Below are 22,551 nucleotides of genomic sequence, written 5' to 3'. Positions count from 1 at the left end.
TGATGTCCATCTCTGAAATCTGGGCCAACATTTTTATGGCCCACCAATGTCTTGGTGACCGTGACCCGGAAGTGTCTGCGGACAGCGCTGGCTCCTGGCCTCTTAAGTGAGATGAGCGCACAACCCTAGAGTCGGACACGACTGGCCCGTACGGGCAGGGGTACCTTTACCTTTACCTAATGTCTTGAAAACATACATTATTTTGAAAATAAGATAAAATATAAGAATCCTCTGCTTCCCATGATCTACCTTTTCCTTGTCAAAGTTCTGTTTGCCTCTTTATGAAGCAAAACCATACCAAGAACATTGCTGGGTCAGACCAAAGGCCTACTTAAGTTCTTCATCCTGTTTTCTAAAGTGGGCAACCAGAGGCCTATGGGAAGCCCACAAATAGGATGTGAGGGCGATAGCCATCTCCTGTTGTTTCTCAACAACCTCTCCTCAGAGGCCTCTGATCCTAGAGATAGCATAGTAACCATAATTGACTAGGAGCCATAGAGAGCCTTCTATTCCATGAATTCGTCTATTCCCCTTTTAGAATAATCCAAATTGATTACAACCATGGTTGAACTTGTGGGAGTGAAATTCATAGTTTAACTATGTGGTGTATGACGTCCCTCTTTTTGTCCATCCGGAATCTTCGAACATTCAGTTTCATTGGATCACCCTGGGTTCTAGCATTATGAGAAAGGAGAAAAACCTCTATCACTTTCTCTACACCATTTTATAAGCTTCTGTCATGTTCCTCCTTACACACATATTTTTTGAAACTAAAAAGCCCCAAACGCTGTAACCTGTAAGAGCTGTTTGACCATGGAACAGACTCCCACAAGAGGTGGTGGACTGCTCTGTAACTTTGCACATCCATCTGGTTCCCTTTTTAAAAAACTGATGTCTGCTGGTACAGAGGCCAATCTTAGTACATTTGAGAACTCTCAGGTGGATATCAACCAAACCTGGTGGTTTGTTAATTTTTGGCTTGTCAATAAGGCATTTAATTTCATCTCTTGTCACCAATATTCGCATCAGCTCTTCAGATTCTGTTCCTGAAAAGGTCAGTGTAAGCTGTACATTTTCTATAGTGAATACTTTGCTGCAATCTTATCAGCTTCTTTTGACTCTCTTCTTATCCAAATATCTAGTTTTTCTACTGAACAGGTGTTTTGCTTCTGATGTATTTAAACATGTTTTTTTTTAGCTTGTATGAATATTTTTAGCAACATGTTTCTCAATTTTTATTTTTGCAACTGTATTATCTGTTTGCATTTCTTTAGCCAAAATTTGTGTTTCCTTTCACCCTCCTTATTTGAACAGAACTTCCAACTTCTTGTCTCTAATAGCAGCAGACATAAATATTTCAGTTTACAAATAGATAAACATTCTCTAAGTCAGTATCCAGAGAAAGAGAGAGAGAGAGAGAGAGAGAGAGAGAGTTTCTACACATGTTGCTTGTATGCCATCTATAGCCATCAATAAATAAACAGGGTGCAGGAATATCAGCAAAGTGGAGGTGCTGGTTTTTTTTGCTGAAAAAGCTAATGGCTTTGTACAAAAGCTTATGGCAACTTTCCCAGAGCTTTTGTGCCAAACACAGGAAACAATAAAACAAGATAATTCAATTTTTAATAGTTTTAATGCAATTAAAACAGGTGAGATTTAAGTGGCACTCATCTGATTGTTGAGTGCTATCTATTTTAAAAAAATGCATACAGAAAATGGACTTGACCCCATCAAGGGTAATGTTACATTTTTATATCCCAATACAATTAGTGACAAACCATAATGGGATTTCTTTTCTCTGCTGTTCCATGTGGTTTAGTGAATGCCCTTGAATTATCTGTGGAAGGTGAGTCCTTGAACAGAAATTCAGGGCAGTCCTGATTTTTTTCATGGCATGCTTTTTTTTAAAAAGCATTTGATTGTTTGACTGTTTATATACAGATAAAGATAGCTTGCTGAGAAAGTATTTTGAGAGAATTCAGTTGATTCACCTAGCAGAAATAGTTCGTGTATGACAAAGTGAGTCTGTTGAATACACTTGAGAAATAATGGCAGAGCGTGGGGGATAGTAATACAGTAGTGAGGAGCAACTGAGAAAACATATTTTTGATGGTGTTTGCTTTTGATCTAAAGAAAGCCATTCTGCTTGTTAAGTAATCTGCTTTGAATATGTTTTTGTTTTTATTTTCCCAGGCCTTCTAAATGTTAACTGATTTCAGTTTATAGGCTGCATTTGTTTCTCTGCTGCTTCAACTTGATAGGTTTAACTTTGTTTCACTGTGCTACTGCTTCTATTTTTGGTTATAGTTCATTTTGGGATAGATTTTTTAGATTTTTGTTCGAGTGTAAGCTACCTTGAAAGCTGAACTTACAGAGTTCTGTTGTGCACCATATTTCACAAACCCTCTTCCCCCATCTCTAGTGTTCCTCTGTTTGGGGATAAATAAAATGCGAAGCCAGTTGCATGCATGTTTATTTAGGTCAAGTAGAAGTGATAGTCTCTGTAGAAAGCAGGAGATATTTTAAGGGCATTTTTTGTTTTAATCCTTTTCTACAGGTGCGCTTAATGATCACAGATGCTGCAAGACACAAACTCCTGGTACTAACTGGGCAGAGTTTTGAAAACACAGGCGAGCTCATTCTTCAATCAGGCTCCTTCTCATTTCAGAATTTTATTGAGATCTTCACTGACCAGGAGGTTTGTATTTCACTACTCTCTATTCTAATGTCTTCTTCAATATTAGTTATTTGCACGTTTAATTTGTAGATTTATGTGCTGAACATTCTCAAAGAAGGTGGCAATAAAATAACAATAACAAACATACTAACAAAGCGATCCTGTGGTGGACAGAGAAGAATCAGGGGCATAGCAGCTGTTGTTTCCTGTGCCCTACCAAGCTCACGCTGGCCAGGGCATGAAATGAGGGCAGGGGGCGCTGGAGAGGAGACAAGTTTACCTACTCCAGGATTGGCATATTTCCCTTCTCTTGCTGGGGGCACATCACAGTGGTCAGGGGAACCAGCTTATTATATGATACCCCTCTTGTGGAATCAGGGGTGCCAACTTGAATGTAATATGGGGGGCAGGTAAGCCCCACCTGCACAATCAATTTCAAGATGCAATACCCATCAACAGTGAGGGAGGGCTTAAATATTTTCGAATGTGGTGCTGAAGGGACCTTGGCCCCTAGGAGTTGGCTCCTCTGTTTGAAATGCTCTCCCCAGGGAAACTTACCTGATGTCATCATTACTTATATTTAGGCACCAGACAAAACTATGTTTTATGCTGGTTTTACAGTACGGTATACTGTTTAATTGCTATTGTAAGTAGCTTTGAATTACTTTTGTGAAAGGGGAGGATAATAAAGTTCAATAAATTAAAAGTTGGAGAGGATCAGGATATGTTGGTGCTTTCCCCAAGCATTTCCCCGAGGTATTTGTTAAATGTTCGGAAAGTTATACCATAACCCTTTATATTACAAAGTAGACACTCAACCAAGGTTCTATGACCCACACAGCGGTCCTTTTCCAAGTATTTTTCTCTATGCATCCCAGGACGTCGTTTGAAACAAAGCTGAAAGGTGGATGTGAAAGTAATTCTTTCCCAGCTTCCCCCCACTTATGTGTATATTGTAGGGAAATCTGTCTTTAAAAATGATTTGCATCATTCACAATTGATTGGATTGCAGGCTTATTCTGGACTTTAAACACTGATGTCTCAAAGTGGAAATTGAACCCAAATCACTGGAATTTCAACAGATACAAACACAGATATTTCTGGAGTTTTTGTCTGAAACCAGGAGGGATTGAAAGAGATTATAAATTAAATCAAAAGGGTATGGTGGTGGCCTGGACCTTGAGCCCACTATATACATCATTGTTAATCTTGTTCTATGGACAACAGTATACATGATTTGTGAGTTTTGCTCCCTAATATTCAAAACATCAACATTCCAAAACTGAAAGAATCCATATCTGCTATCTACAGAGATGGACTATCTGTCAAGTAGTCACTAGGGCTGTACTTAATTCTTTCTGTTTCTCTAGACATTATGTTGGCTTGCAATTAATGTACAGTGTCTGCAAATTCCTGAAAGGCAAGGAACCCATCGTAAACAGACTGTCAAGCTGAATTATGTATTTTTATAGCACTGTTACACAGGCACAGAATGAATCCAAGGAAAGTTTAATAGATCTAAGCCTCAGTCAGACCAATATTAAGAGAAATCTGGTCCCATAATATGGGATACTTATGGAACATATGGGGTACTTTAGGAAATTACCATAATCATAATTATATTTATACCTTGCCTTTTTCCATGAGGGGACTCAAGGCAGCTTACAGTTAAAAACAAGAACTGCTAAAAATAGAGAAAACTCAATCATTAAAATACAATTAAACATCGATAGAATTAATACAATTTACACATATTTAATCCGTTTTAAACATAACAATAATTACAGTAAAAACAGTATGGCATCAGACCTTTCATTAAAAGCAGTAAGTTCCCAGTAGCCTACTGGAACAAGGTAGTCTTCACCTGCCAGTGGAAGGACAGCAAGGAAGGAGCCAGTTTAGCTTCTCTAGGGAGGGAGTTCCAAAGTATGGGAGGAGCCACCGAGAAGGCCCTCTCCTGTGTCCCCACCAAGTGTGTTTGTATGAGTTCAACTAAGGCAGCATGCTCTTCAAGATTTCTGGTTTGGTTGTGGGAAACAGACCAAACAAACAAACCAATCAATCAATCAATCAATCAATCCCTTGCCTGATTTCTATATGTAAGTTACCTTGCAAAGTTAGTTTTCAAAAAAAAACCCAGTTGCATCATGCTTCTATTCATTCCTAACAGTTCCTAAAACATTTTTAAAGTATTAGCTTCATGCAAATTATAAATATGTATCTAGGCTTGCAGTTTTTCATGCATAGTGGACAATCTGCTGCTACTTACTGGAATATTGCCCACGAAAATATACCTTATTAAAGAGGTATACTGATTGCTTTGACATGAAGTCTCACATTGTTTCTCTTCTTAGCAACAAACAACCCAGCCACCCATTTTATGACCCTGGCCAGTTTTTTCTAATTTAATATGCTAATTTCTTTTATCAGATGTCTACTTTGCAACCCTTGAGGCATGCTACTTCAGGATTCTGTCTCAAGGACATACACATATTTGTTTTGGAAAAAATGAGAAGCAACACTGAAAGAAAATGAAATTTGATAAAGTTGCTGGTCTGCTGAAAGCCCAGTTTTGCATACTAAAAAACGAGGATGGCTTCCATTATCAATATGTCATAACATTTAAAGAAAAAACCTATATCATTTCTTATAAATGCTTCTGTTTGATTATATTCCAGAAAACCTGGTGCTTTTTATTGGCTTTTCTCTTGTATCTTGCAGTGTTTATTCTCCTAGATGTTTGCTACCCTATAATAGTGTTTTGGTTTCTCTGCTTGACATTTGGATAAGATCTATTTATATCCCATAAGATGGTAATATACACAGTTTTAGTGACATATGAAGACAAAACAGCTGTTCAGTCTTCTTTATTTTATTTTGTTACTATTTTCTTTTTATATAGATGTTGGGTGGATTATTTCTCAGGAGCAAAACATCTGCTCTATGATTTTCATAACAGTTTCTTTCAAAAGAAAAATTACTATATATTAAAATACATAACAAGTGCTTGAACCTCCAAAGGAAATAAATATGTGCTTGTGGTTATTTATAGTCCTTTTCCATTCTGCTAGCTAATTAAATTTGTGGGCCAGGATTCTTGGCATGACCAATTAATTCCTTGATCTAAACCATCCCTTTAGTGTACTGAATTTTTATTTTATTTTATGGCATTTGTCTCCTGCCTTTCTATACACATAAACAGAGCAGCTTATAACCATAAAACAATAATCAAACAGCAATGAAGCAACAAGCAATTTTTTAATGCAATAAAGAAACAAGCAGTGTGCTTCTGATTATCAGTCGTTGGGCATCGCAGGAGGGGGGAGAGTGTTATTGTGATCAAAAAAGTTATGAAAAAATACTAAAAGCAGCAACCAGCAATAAAAGAAATATAAATACCCCCCAATGCCCACTAGACTAATTCCAGTTTTACTGCTCCTCTAAAAGCAAGCAAGGATTGGGACAGGCATACATCTGGGATGGGGCAGCGATGCTCACCTGACCTGTCAACAGCACCATGGCTTACTGGGGTGGAAAAGGGCAAGGCGGTGATGAGGTCTTAATGGTGCAAGAACACAGAGCCAATCCTGTATTCCTACTTGCACATTTGTACCTCTCTCTCTCCCACTAAATCACAGCAGTATTAGTGGCAGGAGATCAGGTAAGTGCCACTGCCCTGCTCCACCAACTGCAACTATCTATGTCTCTTGCCACCTGCCAGTCATCTGAATCATAGCCTCCTCTAAACTGTCTCTTGAATCCAGTTCCTTGTGTGCACTACACACACAACCCTGAGATGAAATTTTACTTATTCATTTAAATGAAGAAAACCGCAATGTGTGCACAGGTATGCATGTCCAAGTGCTTCCTCTGTTGAAGTAAATGGAGAATCCGTTGGGGGAGAATTCACTGCGTATACTGGAATCTGAATGAATAAGAGAAATGTATTTTTTTAAAAAAAATTGAGCACGATCCTGCCTTTCTTCTTCAAATAGAGTACGTTAAGAAGTCTTCCTTATTTTGAGGCTTTAGGGAGTCTTGAGAATTGCCTTTTAGATTTATAAAAAGTGACTACAATTTAGTGTAAATTGACACATAACATTCCCCTTTATGTTTTGCAACCCCAGATTGGAGAGTTATTGAGCACGACTCATCCTGCCAACAAAGCCAGCTTAACGCTTTTCTGCCCTGAGGAAGGGGATTGGAAGAATTCAAACCTAGACAGACATAACCTTCAAGATTTCATCAACATTAAGCTAAACTCTGCCTCTATCTTGCCTGAAATGGAAGGACTTTCTGAATTCACAGAGTACCTGTCAGAATCAGTGGAAGTGCCATCACCTTTTGATATCTTGGAGCCACCAACATCAGGAGGATTCCTGAAGCTTTCAAAACCTTGCTGTTACATTTTCCCAGGTGGAAGAGGAGATTCTGCTTTATTTGCAGTCAATGGATTCAACATGCTCATCAACGGGGGGTCAGAAAGAAAATCTTGTTTCTGGAAACTCATTCGACATTTGGATAGAGTGGATTCAATTCTGCTCACCCACATTGGAGATGACAACCTGCCAGGGATTAATAGCATGTTGCAACGGAAAATAGCTGAATTAGAAGAGGAACAGTCTCAAGGCTCCACTACCAACAGTGACTGGATGAAAAATCTAATTTCACCTGATTTAGGAGTTGTATTCCTTAATGCTCCTGAAAGCCTAGGAAACCCCGATCCTAATTTTCAGTTAAAAAGAAGTGTAGAGGAGGCTTGCTTTACCCTGCAGTACTTAAATAAGCTGTCTGTGAAACCAGAGCCTCTTTTTAGAAATGTGGCAAACAGCACTGAGCCTATTATCCTTTTTCAAAAAATGGGAGTAGGGAAGCTTGAGATGTATGTGCTCAACCCAGTCAAAAGCAGCAAAGAGATGCAATATTTTATGCATCAGTGGACGGGTACAAGCAAAGATAAAGCTGAGCTGGTGCTACCAAATGGTCAGGAGGTAGACATCCCAGTTTCCTATTTGACTTCCATCTCCTCCTTGATTGTATGGCATCCTGCAAACCCTGCTGAAAAAATAATCAGAGTTCTTTTCCCAGGAAACAGTACCCAATATAGCATACTAGATGGACTAGAAAAACTCAAACATTTAGACTTTCTTAAGCAACCAACAGTTACACAGAAAGACCTAACGGGTAACATGGTGAGCCCAGCAGTAAAACAAACTAAGCTGAAGCAGCGAGCAGACAGTAAGGAAAGTCTTAAGCCTGCTGCAAAATCCCTGTCTAGCAAGACAGTCAGAAAAGAATCGAGAGAGGAGGCGTCAGACACAGGGAAGACTAGCCCACCTGAAAAGACTCAAAGGGTAGAAAGTAAAGAAAAAACAACCACAAAAAAGGACAAACCAGCAAAAGCTGAGACTAGGCTTTCTGTGACAGAAAAGGATCTGACAGCTAAGGAACAGCAGCTGGCAAAATCTGAAACAATTGAAAAACAAGCAGCAGATGTCAAACCAAAAGTAGTAAAGGAGAAGCATGTGAGAAAGGAAGTGAAAGTAAAATCTGAGGAAAAGCAAGAGGAGAAAGAAAAGCCAAAGAAAGAGGTGTCTAAGAGAGAAGAAAGGATAGTGGCTAAGAAAGAGGAAAAGTCTAAAAAGGAAGATACCAAGAAAGATGTGAAGAAAGAATCTAAGAAAGAATCAAAGAAAGAAGCTCCCCCAAAAGAATCTAAAAAAGAAGAGAAAAAGGAGAGCAAAAAAGAAGAAAAGAAGGAGCCCAAAAAGCTTCTCAAAGAAACAAAGAAAACATCTGCCTCTCTGCCGGAGTCGAAAAAGACTACAACAAAGCCAAAGCCACAAAAGAAGGAAGAGTCTGTCAGAAAAGAAAGTGGGCTTGTTGGGAAACCAAAAGAAAAAGTTAAAAGCAAGACAGCAAAGAAAGAGATCAAGGTTGCCGAAACGCCTGCTGCAGTGGCTGCTTTGGGAGCTGTCGCTGCAACGGTAGCAGCTGTAGGTGTTGCAGCTGCTGGAAAAGAACTCGAAGCGGAGAGGTCCCTTATGTCTTCACCAGAAGATTTAACCAGAGACTTTGAAGAACTAAAAGCTGAAGAAGTTGAAGTAGTAAAGGAAACAAAGCCTCAGGTAGATATCATAGAAAAAGAAGGCAAGTTAACTGATATAGAACAAAAGGATTATGAAGTTCAGAAAGAAAAAACAGAAGGGCCTGCTGATTCTCCTGATGAAGGCATAACTACCACTGAACCTGAGGGTGAATGTGAACAAACTCCTGAAGAGCTGGAGCCTGTAGAAAAGGACAGGGTTGATGACAATGAAAAGTTTGAGGATGAAGGAACAGGTCTTGAGGAATCTTCTGAGGCAGGGGACTATGAAGAAAAGGCTGAGACAGAGGAAGCCGAAGAACAAGTTGTCAATGAGGAAGAAGAGGCACCACTAGGCCTCAGAAAACAAGACCTGAAGGATAAAATAGAAACTGGGGAGACTGAAAAAGAAATGGCTGGAGCATTTGAGCATGAAAAAGCTAAAGATTTGAGATATGATGAAAAGGCAGAATTTAGAGCAGAGGGTGAAGAGCGAGATGAAGAACATGTAGATGAAATGGTTGAAAAGGCAGAAACAGAAGAGAATGAGGAGGAAGACAAAACTGAGGATGTCAGAGATGAAGATGAAACTGAAAAAATAGAAGCTGAAGAGGATTATGTTATGGCTGTGGTGGACAAAGCAGCAGAAGCTGGTGAGATTGATGATAAATATGGCATGCACCTAACCACTCCAGCTAAGTACTCAGAACCTCCATCTCCTGCTAAAGAACCAGCATCTTCAATCCATGATGAAACGCTACCTGGTGGTTCAGAAAGTGAAGCAACTGTTTCAGATGAAGAAAACAGAGAAGACCAGCCTGAGGAATTCACTGCTACTTCAGGTTATACCCAGTCCACCATTGAAATATCCAGTGAGCCAACTCCAATGGATGAAATGTCAACTCCAAGGGATGTGATGAGTGATGAGACTAATAATGAGGAAAGTGACTCCCCTTCCCAAGAATATGTAAACATTACCAAGTATGAATCAACACTGTACTCTCAAGAAGTTACTAGGACTAAACTTTCTCCCCTTCCTGATGCTTTCAATGGGCTATCTGAAGGATCTAAAACAGATGCTACTGAGGGCAAAGACTATAATGTTTCAGCTTCTACAATTTCACCATCTTCTTCCTTAGAGGAAGACAAATTTGGCAAGTCTTCCTTCCAAGATCTGTACCGCCAACGAGAAAGTGAAGTCAAGAGTACTAGTAAACTAGAAATTTCAGAAGCTTTGGATGACAAGCATAGCCCAACTAAGAGTCTAGATGAAAGCCCAACCCCTCTGTCACCTGTTGCTAAAACACCTCTAAGTGAACGTAGTGTGAACTTTTCACTGACTCCCAATGAGATTAAAGTGACATCGGAACCTGCAGCTCTCACAGCACTCTCTGAAAAACATGAAACCCATGAAGAGCACTGCCCCAGCCCCGATGATAAAACATTAGAAGTGGTGTCCCCTTCACAATCAGCTGCTGGTAGTGCTGGACACACACCATATTATCAATCTCCCACAGATGAAAAATCAAGTCAACTTCCTTCTGAAACTACTGGAAAAGCAGATGCTTCATTCAGCTTTGAAGCTAGTGATACCAAAGATAATATTACAAAACACAGACTAAGCCCAATGGATGAACCAGTGCCTGACTCTGAATTGCCTTCTGAAAAAGTGCTCTCACCTTTACGAAGCCCCCCACTGATTGGTTCAGAGTCTTCCTATGATGCATTTTTGAGTGGTGATGTAATATCTTCTGCTAGAGAAACTGACAGTCCCTTTGAAAAGAAGAGTGAAAGAGATGGTTCTCCTTCACAGAAGAGCCCAGTTTCTGATGTTGCTTCTACAAACCTTTTCCAAGAACAGCAAGTTGAAAACGATGTACAGCTTTCACCAACAAAACTGGACTTTGTCCTAGAAAAGAAAAAGGATGACTTAGAAACTTCAGAAACTCAGCCTTCATTGGTTTTGGATGACAGGAAGCTAGGAGAGGTCTCTCCTACACAGGTAGATATTAGTCATTTTAGTTGTTTCAAAGAAGACACCAAGATGTCGATCTCTGAAGGTACAGTCTCTGATAAATCTGCAACACCTGTTGATGAAGTTGTAGCAGAAGACACTTATTCACATATCGAAGGAGTTGCCTCTGTTTCCACAGCATCTGTTGCTACTAGTTCATTCCCAGAACCAACCACTGATGATGTATCTCCTTCACTGCATGCTGAAGTTGGATCCCCGCATTCTACTGAAGTAGACGATTCTCTTTCTGTATCTGTTGTTCAGACACCAACAACGTTTCAGGAAACAGAAATGTCTCCATCTAAAGAGGAGTGCCCAAGACCTATGTCCATTTCTCCCCCAGATTTCTCCCCTAAAACAGCAAAATCAAGGACACCAGTTCAAGATCATAGGTCTCCTGAGCAATCAACTATGTCAGTAGAATTTGGGCAAGATTCTCCTGAGCAGTCTTTGGCAATGGACTTCAGCAGACAGTCTCCTGAACATCCAATAGTAGGTGCTACTATGCACCATATATCTGAAAATGGTCCAACTGAAGTCGATTATAGCCCTACAGACATGCAGGATCACTCTTTTGCAAATAAAATATCACCAGTGGAACAAGCATGTTTTGGCAATGACAAGGATATTTCTGAGATTATTTCAGTATCTCAGATAGAAGCTTCGCCCTCTTCCTCCTCTGCTCATACACCATCACAGGCAGGTTCTCCACTACACGAAGAAACTATATCAGGTGTCACTCAGCCTAGTGATATGCCCTTACATTCCGCATTTCCATCAGAAAAAGTGAACAGCCCTGGAGAAAAACTTTCACCAAAATCTGATTTATCTCCTTTAACACCACGGGAATCTTCTCCTCTATACTCACCTGGTTTTTCAGATTCACCTCCTGTGATGAAAACAACTACTGCTGCTTGCCATTCACCTCCATTATCATTGCACATGTCCCCTGACAAATCATTTGGTTATCATACCTCAATAGTTGAAGACCCTTTAACAAAACATAGCCAAGAGCTCTTAGCGTTTACGGACCAGGAAGACATTCAGGAAACAACCAGATCGCCTGAAGCTCTTAAATATTCTTATAATGGAACTGGAAAAAGCACCAGATCACCTGAGGCTGTTAGTTATTCCTACGACAAAACAGAGCATACCACTGGATCCCCTGAAGCTCTTGATTATTCCTATGTTGCGACAGGGAAAACCACCAGATCACCCGAGGCTGATAGTTACTCCTATGAAACAACAGAGAAAGTCACCAAGTCACCAGAAGCCTTTGATTACTCCTATGAAAAACCCACCAGATCATCTGAGTCTGTCAGCTACTCTTATGAGACCACTGGAAAAACACACATATCTCCTGAGGCAGTCAGCTATTCTTATGAGACCCCTGGGAAAACTATCAAGTCATCTGAGACTGTCAGTTACTCTTATGAAGTGAGTGGGAATGCCATGAGATCCCCGGACACTGCTAGCTACCACCATGAGGCTGATAAGTACTTTATTTCAGAAAAACCAGAAACCCGTCAAGATGTTGATTTGTGCCTCGTTACATCTTGCGAGTACAAGCATCCCAAAACAGAACTTTCTCCCTCCTTTATCAACCCTAACCCCTTGGAATGGTTTGCTAGTGAAGAACAGTCTCAAGAGCAAGAGAAGCCGTTGACTCAGTCTGGAGGAGCACAGCCGCCTTCAGGGGGGAAACAGCAAGCACGCCTGTGTGGAGAAACTCCCCCAACCTCCGTCAGCGAATCTGCCCCATCGCAGACAGATTCAGACGTGCCGCCTGAAACAGAAGAGTGCCCTTCTATTACAGCAGATGCTAACATTGACTCGGAAGATGAATCTGAAACTATTCCAACAGATAAAACCATTACATATGAACACATTGACCCTCCGCCAGTCCCCATGCAAGATCGCAGTCCGTCGCCTAGACACCCTGACGTCTCCATGGTAGACCCAGAAGCCTTGCCTATCGATCAGAACTTAGGCAAACCATTGAGGAAGGATCTAAAAGAAAAGACAAAGACGAAAAAGCAGGGCACTAAGACCAAGTCTTCCTCTCCTTCCAAGAAGAGTGACGGCAAATCAAAACAGGTGGCTTCACCAAAGCCTGCTGGCTTGAAGGATTCGCTGGATAAAGTTTCCAGAACAGCTTCTCCAAAGAAGAAGGAGTCCGTGGAGAAAGCTGCCAAAAATGTCTCTACTCCAGAGATAAAATCTTCCCGTAATGAGGAGAAAGATAAGGAGACAAAGAATGCAGCCAACTCTACAACATCGAAGTCGGCAAAGACCGCAACTGCAGGTAAGAAGAAATGGCAAGGTTAATTCCAAAGAGCAGGGGAGGGGGAGTCTCCAGCCCTTGGGCCAAACATTGGGCAGCCAGCCCCGCCCATCTGCCCCAAACCTGGCGTCATATACAGGCAGAGATGTGGCTGCTAAGTGCAAAATCAGGAGCCTCAAAGTGCACTCCTAATTGTGTGCTTTCAAGCAGAAAGCATGCTTTGGCTCTGCTTCTCATCTGCTAATGGCTCGTCTGTGCTAGCGCGATCCCTGTGGGGAACTCTCTGACACAGTTGATGGCTGCAGGCAGCAGACTTCAGCTCTTCTTCCCATCAGCCACTGGTAAAGCCTCAGATACTTCAAAGCATGACACGGGGCTCTTTGCAAGCCCAGCATCGTGCTTTGAAGCCTCAACTTCAGAACTTCAAAACACCCATTCATTTGTTTTCACCGTGACTGACAGGTGGGCAGCTCCACCTGTCAAATATGGCCTTGTGAAGCTAGGAGCAGAGAAGGATCTGGCCAGGGGAACCAAAAAGGATCCCTAGTCCTCCCCTAAATGCAGCACTTGTTTGCTTCAGCCACAAATTCAACCTATGTTGTAAAACAACCATCTAAAGAGAATGTGAGGGACGCAGGTGGCGCTGTGGGTAAAAAGCCTCAGTGCCTAGGGCTTGCCGATCGAAAGATCGGCGGTTCGAATCCCCGCGGCAGGGTGAGCTCCCGTCGTTCGGTCCCAGCTCCTGCCCACCTAGCAGTTTGAAAGCACCCTTAAGTGCAAGTAGATAAATAGGTACTGCTTTATAGCGGGAAGGTAAATGGCGTTTCCGTGTGCTGCGCTGGTGCCGGTTCGCCAGAGCAGCTTCATCATGCTGGCCACGTGACCCGGAAGTGTCTCCGGACAGCGCTGGCCCCCGGCCTCTTAAGCGAGATGGGCGCACAACCCTAGAGCCTGTCAAGACTGGCCCGTACGGGCAGGGGTACCTTTACCTTTACCTTTAAAGAGAAGGTAGCTATAATAGTGGGCCAGTTTGCACATAATGCTAAGGCAAACCAAGCCAAACTGCAATCATGAGGCATCCCGGAGCAAAAATCATGGCTTTTTCACTTCTCTCCCAGTCCTGCTGCTGCCATGCTACCCAGAGCTAAGTCATGACTTGGCTTAGCAATATGTGTGAACATATGTGTTCATGGTTTCACCCACTCCAAACAAACCACAAGTTGTAGCCAAGATTGGCTCTTTGCTTACCATTCTTGAATTGTTTTGCAGATACATAGCATGAGCTCAGATTTGCATGTAATGCTAAGTGAAGCCACGGGTTGATTTTGGGTAGTAAAGCAGCAAGGAAGAGCAAAGTGGCTGTTATTTTACCTCTGGTCCCAGACATGCTTGATTGCTCAGTTATCTATGGTTTGGCTTAGTTTTAAGTATGAATGAGACCAATGAATTCTGCTGCCTGTTTTTTGTACCTATGCTTACACATTAGTTATTAAAAACAATCATTTCACATATGCAACCATAAACCTACATAAGTTCCTGCTTTTGCTTTCCATAATTTTGATGTCATCCATTGTACAGTTTAACAGCATTTTGAGCAAACGTTAATTGTTCATGGATATTTGTTTATCCATTTGTTACTGAACAATGACTGAGAATGGATCCAGATTTAACATGCCAGAAATGCTTGCTATGGATATTTTATATTATTATTATTATTATTATTATTACTACTACTACTACTACTACTTATTTACTTATTGTGTAATGCCATAGAGTTTGGACAATGTGCTACTACATTTAACATCTGTGTAGGCTCCTATGTCTGCAAATTACACCCACCTCTGTGAAAAGGGAATTACATTATAGCCGCTTTTATATTCCCCTTTATAATAAATGGGTAGGGGCAAAGCTTTCTTCCGATAGTTTTAATTCAGTCCTGAATAACAAGTTGGACTGGGAAGACACACAGTGGCTCAAAAGCAGACAGGGCTGCTTCCCAAAATAGTGATAGAAGTTGAATGTTGTGGTCAATGCACATACAGGTGTTTGAAGCTAAAGGTATGTTACTCACACCTTAGGCAGTAAAAATGCTGCTGCTATGGTTTACATTGTGCTAGTAAAATCTGTTCCAGAAAGAAGGAAAGGCTTAGATGCCGTGTACATTATTGTTACTTTGGAAAGAAGAAGGGTCCACTTAGTAGGTAAAAGGTTTCTGAGAATGCCTTGACCTATAATATCCCTCATTTTAGAAATGAAGCACTGTGTACATTTTAGGCAGCCAAGCAACTGGCTACAAGAAAAGGTCCAGAGGTGCCCATCAAAGAGTTCGGTATTGTATTGATTGCTAGAAGAACTATAGTGAAAAGTGAGGAAGGTGGAATATGTATAAGAGCTATTTCTTGTTTACAGAGGGAACCTGGATTTTCATGAGTGCCTGGAACAGTGGAAATAACAAAAAGATGGGTGCATGCAAGCATACACATAGATGTAATCCATGTTCATCATACACTCCCCTGTTGCCTTAGCTCATATTTTCTGAAAGAACTGTAAGCATTAGAAGCTGCTAATTGTCAGCCTTTTTAAAAACCAAACCAAACCAGAATGGCTTTCCCATTTTGCCTTTGGTATCCTGCCTTTTTTGCAGAACTAGCACTGCAGTTAGCATGTGCTATTCCTTCTGTATATCCTATCTCTATTAGCCTTGTTTTACCAGTTTCTTTTTCATGAATGGAAGAAGTACAATGGTAGCACAGTACTGTGGTAGCACAATACCCACCCAGTCCTAGCTCCATTTCGCATCTTCTCCTATGCTGTATTTGATTAGCATCCACTCTGATACTGAATCTCCTAGTATTTCTACTTCTTTATATTGGAAGCTATATTCTGATTCCCATTCCCCTTCTTGTTTAATTTTTGGGGAGTGCCGTTGTACAATAGGAGCATTAAACAACAACAAAGATGAATAAAATGAGAAACTGCATAATGTTGAATTGTGGCTGGTGAGAATGAGTACTTGACTCACAAACTTGGAAGGTGCTGAATGTAAACACAACCTACATCTTTTGAACAAGTTGAGCAACTGATCTCCTGATTTCTTCCTGGCCCCTTTCCCATAAGTTCTTCATCACCTTTTTAGAAAATCTTACTTTCAGTTCCTAAACGCAGTTGCATTTCTGCTCTTATATATCTTGCAAGGTGCTACTGTTCTGCCATGGTTTTGCTTAGAGCTCTCATCCTAATGGTCTGGGTCAGCCTTTTCCTGGTTCCAACACCTGAGTGACCTTTGAGCTGGCATTTGGGACAGTAGTTCTTCCAACTTGAAAACTGTTTGATAGAAGGACCTCCTTCAGGAATTTCCCATAAATTCTGTTGAAGAATCCTATTTTTTTGAATGACAATTTAATAATCACAGTTTCTGCATGACAATTCTTGAATTAACCAATCCTATTACTTGATACAAAGTACCTGATGATGAGGGTTTAAAGCAAAACTATATAAGAACTGATCATGTATATTTTCCCCTCTTGTTCTCCTCACTAAGCAGTCTTTGATTCTTTAACTGTCATATTTTAGCAAATATTTTAAGAGTCAGTAGTATTCATTGGGGAATATGTGTTCCACAGTCAAAGTGTGACAAGCCAGCTCTGTCTAACTTTAAATTACGTGTTTTCTAAGGTCACAGTAGTAGCAAGATACATTGACATTTTCTCATCAATGACTGAGACAAGACCCTTGTGTGTGTTTGTGTGCTTTTTTTTTAAAAGGACCTGGAAATGTAAAACAAACAAAATCTATAGCTGTGCCTCCAGGACCTCCTGTGTATTTGGATCTGGTCTATATTCCCAACCACAGCAACAGCAAGAATGTTGATGTAGAGTTTTTCAAGAGGGTGAGGTCATCCTACTACGTGGTGAGTGGGAATGATCCTGCTGCTGAAGAACCAAGCAGGGCTGTCCTGGATTCTCTGCTGGAGGGCAAGGCTCAGTGGGGAAGCAACATGCAGGTAGGCTCTCCAGTATTTGTGAATTAAAATCTGAAGAGATAAAAAAGTGACAAGGAACTTTGAGAAATCTCCTAAACCAAGATGCTGAGAGGTGCCTCATATTTGATAACAAGTTTCTTCAAGCTTTTTCTGGTCACAGTGACCCTCTTGCATGCCATGGTAAAACCAGAATGCATGGTTTATCATTACTATAAAGATCACTCCCATGAAAAAACAAGCAAGGACTTAGCATTGTTTCTGAGTCAGGAATCATGGTTTATTTCACCCAAACAAGCCATGGTTGGCAAATCAAGAACAAACCTTGGCTTCACATGGCAATTCAATTGGAGGAAAACAAAGAAGTCTTTGGTTGAGTTGTCAGGACTTCTGCTTTGCTGCTCCGACCCTGCTAGGAGAGGATCAAGTTAGCAATCTTCTGTGTGATCACTGTAAATCAATAATTATGGTTTACCATGGCATGTGAATATAGCCAGTGGGGTGGGGTGGGGGAGTATTCTCATAAGCTCATGATTTAAAACAACAACTAGAGCTATATTGAAAATTGTTTTTTTCTCTTAATCTTCCACAGTTTGTGTTAATTACTAATCATACATTTTAATTGACTATTTGCATATTACCAAAACCTTACTGTAGGTGCCTTTTTCAGATCTTGAATGATGTTTAAGTGCAGAACTAGACGCAATGTGGTAGTCCCATGTCTTCAAATGCAAGGCATACCCAATTTTGTGTGTCTACTATATATTTTAATGGTTTCATGTTCTATATCCAAGATTTTGAGTATGGTTTAAGTACATCTTTAAATATTGTGCTCAATGCTTGGAAACTGTGAGCCGTTTTGGGGTAACATTTCAATAACCCAACACCATGGTCAAGCTTTCTCAACTGGATTAATAGGCCTTTGCCATGAGTGTCTCCTTCTATGTTATTTTATTTTTAGTTCATTTGCTGTTATTTTCTGCTTTAACTATTTTTACTATGTTGTGTAGATTGCCTCAAGACACACATGCAGAAGGTAATTAATTAACAATTATAATGGGCCGAGGCCAGTTATGGAAAAGCAGCTCTTCTGTGGATGGGGCTAAAGATGCCCTCAGCCATACAAAAATGTGATAGTGTTGCACATCACGTGTTCAGTATTTTGAAAAATGTGGATATGTAGAACTTAGTGCCTAAAATGTCAGAGGCTCCCATTTCACAATTGTGGAGGTTGAAGTTCTATACTGTACCCCAAGTAGTCTCTGTCTTGTTTACATAAGGACCATATGCCTTGAGATAGAGTTTAGATTACTCAACATCTCAAAATCCACGTCTTCTGATAAATATTTTTGTTGCACCTAGTATTCTTTCAAAATGGGGACCAGTATTCTCAGGACTTGCTCACACATTAATACCACCCTCTGTTTGATCTTAATGTGTCCTCTGTTCTCGTATTCTTGTATTGCAGGTGACCTTAATCCCTACCCATGATTCGGAAGTGATGAGGGAATGGTATCAAGAGACCCACGAGAAACAACAGGACCTTAACATCATGGTACTGGCGAGCAGCAGCACTGTTGTTATGCAAGATGAATCTTTCCCTGCATGCAAGATTGAACTGTAGAAAAAGAAAAAGAAAAAAAGCAATGCATCACAACCTTAAACTTTGTTTCCAGAAATTCTTCAATTTGAAAACACCTTTTCTAATGTAACCCATCTAATTCAGCTGCCGAACTATATATATATATATATATACCTGCCAAATGCTATACTGTATCACAGTGATGCAAGTCACTAATCTTTTTTTTTCCAGTCTTTTGCTGATTGCTAAGGGAAATAACAGTATTCCCACCATAGGGTTCAAATTACTGCAAAAACTGCAGATTCTGGTTCATCTCCGCTGAACAGTTGGAAACCATGCACTAGCAAACACTGCTGACTTCTGCCAGGTATGGGGGCATTTGCCCTTGAAAGAAAGACAGGGAAAGAAAGCGAGAGAGAGGAGTAGAGGAGAATAAAATCATTAGTTTTGCATTACTCTCAAAGCAATTGATATATTGCTTCCTGCAGTCTGCCATCACATAAAAAGAAAGATGTAGGTTTGCATTAGACTGAATTACTTCAAGAGCGGGCGTTTTTAATTTAGTGACAAAATTAGCTAGAAAATTACGTGAAACCGAATGTGGCTTTGAAAGGACGTAAGATACAAAACACTCACTTGCTGTTGGCAACTTCACTTTGAACATGTCATATTCGCGTCACAGAACTCTCCTAGGCAATATATGCAAGTAGTTTGAACCCCATTCGGTTTAACATGCAAACATGTTGGTCTAAGGCATGCTCCCAGTGAAAAATACATCTAGTCTACTCTTAAATTCGACAAACTTGCATGCTGAAACACCCAAGTCACACTCAAGTTTACTGAAGCAACATACCAAAGCAGTTGGGAGTACCTATGGTAGACAATTTGCCTTAGAATGTGACTTGAATGTACAAAGATACTTGATGCACTTATTTTTTAAATGCAAGATAGCAAGTTTATAAAACATCTGTGTAGGATTATAGTTACACCAGTACAGAAGTATGCGTGTGCATGTGTGCTACTGGAAACCTCTCTGATTGGTCAAACAGCTTGGTGCTATGAATTATGCATGTAAGTTGAGCACTTCATTTGTGCACCTGAACAGCAAGCCTTTTATTTTATTTTTTTTGAAAGTCTGCTTTTTCTCCTCCTCCCCCTTTTCCCTTGTGAAAGAAAGGGTGCGCCCGGTACCAGAAATTAACACATACAGAATGTTGCAAAAGGTTCTCTGCACTCTGTACAGTCTTTTGGAGCCTTGTCTCACCTTATTTTGACTGTTAATTTAAGAGCGAATATGGGAACAAATGTACAGATTTGATTTTTTTTTTTAGCTAGGTGCGAACTTTTAATAGATGAATTTTTAAACAGAAGTTTTGTTTACAGGAAAATTGCAAAGAAAAAAAATCAGGTGAAGGGATTTTTTTAAAAGTAGTTTTGTAAGACAAGTGCGTAATGTTATTTTGAGGTTCTGGTGAGAATGAAGTACTGTATTTATTTAACATAACTGCCGATAATTTTGCAGGGAGCACACTAAAAAATGCTATTATGTGTCAGTGATTAAAGAACCCGAGAACTAAATGCAGGCTGGCTTCCTTTTTGCCAGGAGACTGCCTAGGTTCCGGGCTGGCCCAAGGGCACAAACAACCCAAGCACTTGCTTGTGGCAATGTTTTTCTGGAGGTGGGATGTATCAACGAAAGCAGCTTTTGATTGGCAGTTGCACCGCAGCATTCTTTGGGATGCTGCTGCAATGCACTTCTCCAACTGTTCAGGGCTACTAGTTGGGGCAGCAGAAGAACTGGCTCCACCTACTGTAGGTTTTCCTTTCTCCTGGTACCTATCTTAAAATTAGCTCAAGCAAGTTCGTGCTCCCCGTATTTACAGATCCCTTCCAAAAGAAAAACTAGGATTGTGTGAATGTTGCAATTCTGTGAAGGGTGCAGAAAAGCTGATTGCAGAATTCAGCTTTCTGAGAATTTCAGCCCTCTCTCTTTTTAACCCTTATGGTTACAGGGAAGACCCAGAGGAGTGGCTGGCGGGGACCTCGGTACCCTGCGGAGCCTTTTGCATTTTCCCAAGATTAGCAGTCAGAAAATGAATTATGCAACATAAGGGAAGTCATGCAAATGTGCATAATTTATGCATCTTGCAGAATTAAGCTTCAGTTGTCACAGAATTTGTGTTACCTTGGGGCAGAAGTTTTGATTTTTTTAAAAAAGCCAGCCATCACGCACAGCTTGAGGGAAGGCTACTCATTATTAAGGCAGTTGTCAAAGAGTTAGGGCATCACAGAACCTGTGGTAGTACCTGAAGCTTCATGGAAATCTTACTGGTGCTGGTAGAAGATCTTGAGGACTGGGTCGCAGTTATCACTGCATATAACAATATCCATTATGCTTTATTTTGTGGCTTTGTAAGGAATTTACATGACCGCCATAATAGGAATTTGCTTTGTTCTGTGCCAATTGTTTTTTTGCAGAAGGCTTTGATTCCCTAAATAGTGGATTTTATATCATTTTATTTTCTATTATAATTTATTTCAATGGTTAACATTGTTTATTTTTATTTTATAGATGTGTATTTGCACTGCTAATTTTTTAAAATTATTTTTCATACTACTACAACCCCCCTTTTAATTTGGGCTGTGTTAGCCCAGTTAATGCTGTGAAATATTGTTTGTTAAATGTTTTGTGCATTTTTTTTAAAAAAAGTTCTAATATTTTATTTTTGTTTGACTTTTGTAGCGATGCTACTTTATTTATTCTTTCACCCAGGTCATTCAAAAGCTTGTGTTCTTGTGGTCTCTTTGCTTTTATTGGAACAATATACATGGAAGCAACTAGTAGTAGTTTGGGACTCTCGTCCTTAAAAATTCCTTATGATTGTGGTACGAAGGACAAAGGGAAATGTACTGTGGAAAGAGGCAGAATTTATAAGTTAAGTGTATGTACAATGCTTCTTTCCTAATGTGAACAGCTCAAACCTAAAGAGGAATTTTCACCGCAGCACAGAGTGGTTTGTCCCAGTATAGTTAAAACAGAATCCTGAAGTGGGGGAAGTTAGTTCCGCTACCTGTAATTTGAAACTGCTGGCATCATGAAGCTGAAATGCTACATAGCTGATGAGCCCTGGATATTACTCCTGCCTGCCCCTTTTGCAGCTCAACACTAGCTTTTCGTAGCCCAGCTACACAGCATCTCTGATGTGGTGAATCTTGGGCAGCGCCCTCATCCACACTGGATGAGTTAGCACAATACCATCAACAGCACATTAAGTGTGCCAATGTGCTGGCCACAGCTGTTACTGCACCACATCCTGAGCTTGCCTTGTTAGCAAAGGGTCAAGGAGGATTGGCCTTTTACAGTCTTAATCCTGTTATGGATCGAGCAGCAAGTCTTGCTGAGTGCAGTGGGGCTTATTCCCAAGTAGGTCTCCAGGGTTCTGCAGCTTTGGGTCTACCAAGTTACTAACACAATATTCCATTTATCAATGAACTGTGCAGAAATGATTTGCTTTGTGACCTGCCCCCCACTTTATACGTAAGCAGAAATTAAATCATTTTTAGTGGGAGTATATTTTATAAACATATTGCAAATAAATAAATAGAAAAATGTCGTTAACAGCAAGCGAGTATGTGAAAGTAGCCACTTGGCCTGTTTTCAAACAAGCTGCTTCTTTTAATTAAAAAAATGAAGACATTCTTTTAGTTCAGTCCTAAATAGCAATATTAAATGAATATGTACAAAAGAGAAGCTGCCATCTCTTCACGCCCTCCTAGAAGTGGCAGTCTTTCTAGTCATATGCACACCAGCAGTCCCATAGGAGATTAGTTGAAATCAGCATAGCAGTGCAGTCCTGTGTATGCCTAACTCAGAAGTAATCCCCACTCACTTCAAGGGGGGCTTATTCCCACATAGGTGCATGTAGGATT

At 40.4% G+C, this 22,551-nt stretch overlaps 1 protein-coding gene across 1 annotated transcript in view; it reads left to right on the top strand.

The window, feature by feature from the left end:
• Window positions 1–22,225, top strand: part of MAP1B (microtubule associated protein 1B) — a 68,132-nt gene extending 45,907 nt beyond the window's left edge. Inside the window, exons 4-7 of the mRNA XM_082191849.1 lie at window positions 2,558–2,698; window positions 6,805–13,081; window positions 16,825–17,063; window positions 18,508–22,225. Of these exons, the coding sequence (XP_082047975.1) occupies window positions 2,558–2,698; window positions 6,805–13,081; window positions 16,825–17,063; window positions 18,508–18,663 (6,813 nt within the window). The 3' untranslated portion in view covers window positions 18,664–22,225. The remainder of the gene's footprint in view (window positions 1–2,557; window positions 2,699–6,804; window positions 13,082–16,824; window positions 17,064–18,507) is intronic.
• The last annotated feature ends 326 nt before the right edge of the window (window positions 22,226–22,551 follow it).

This window comes from Podarcis vaucheri (assembly GCF_965113315.1).
Source record: "Podarcis vaucheri genome assembly, chromosome: 11".
Lineage (NCBI taxonomy): Eukaryota > Metazoa > Chordata > Lepidosauria > Squamata > Lacertidae > Podarcis > Podarcis vaucheri.
Note: the sequence above shows the minus strand (reverse complement) of the source record. Positions and strands in the feature narration are given on the sequence as shown.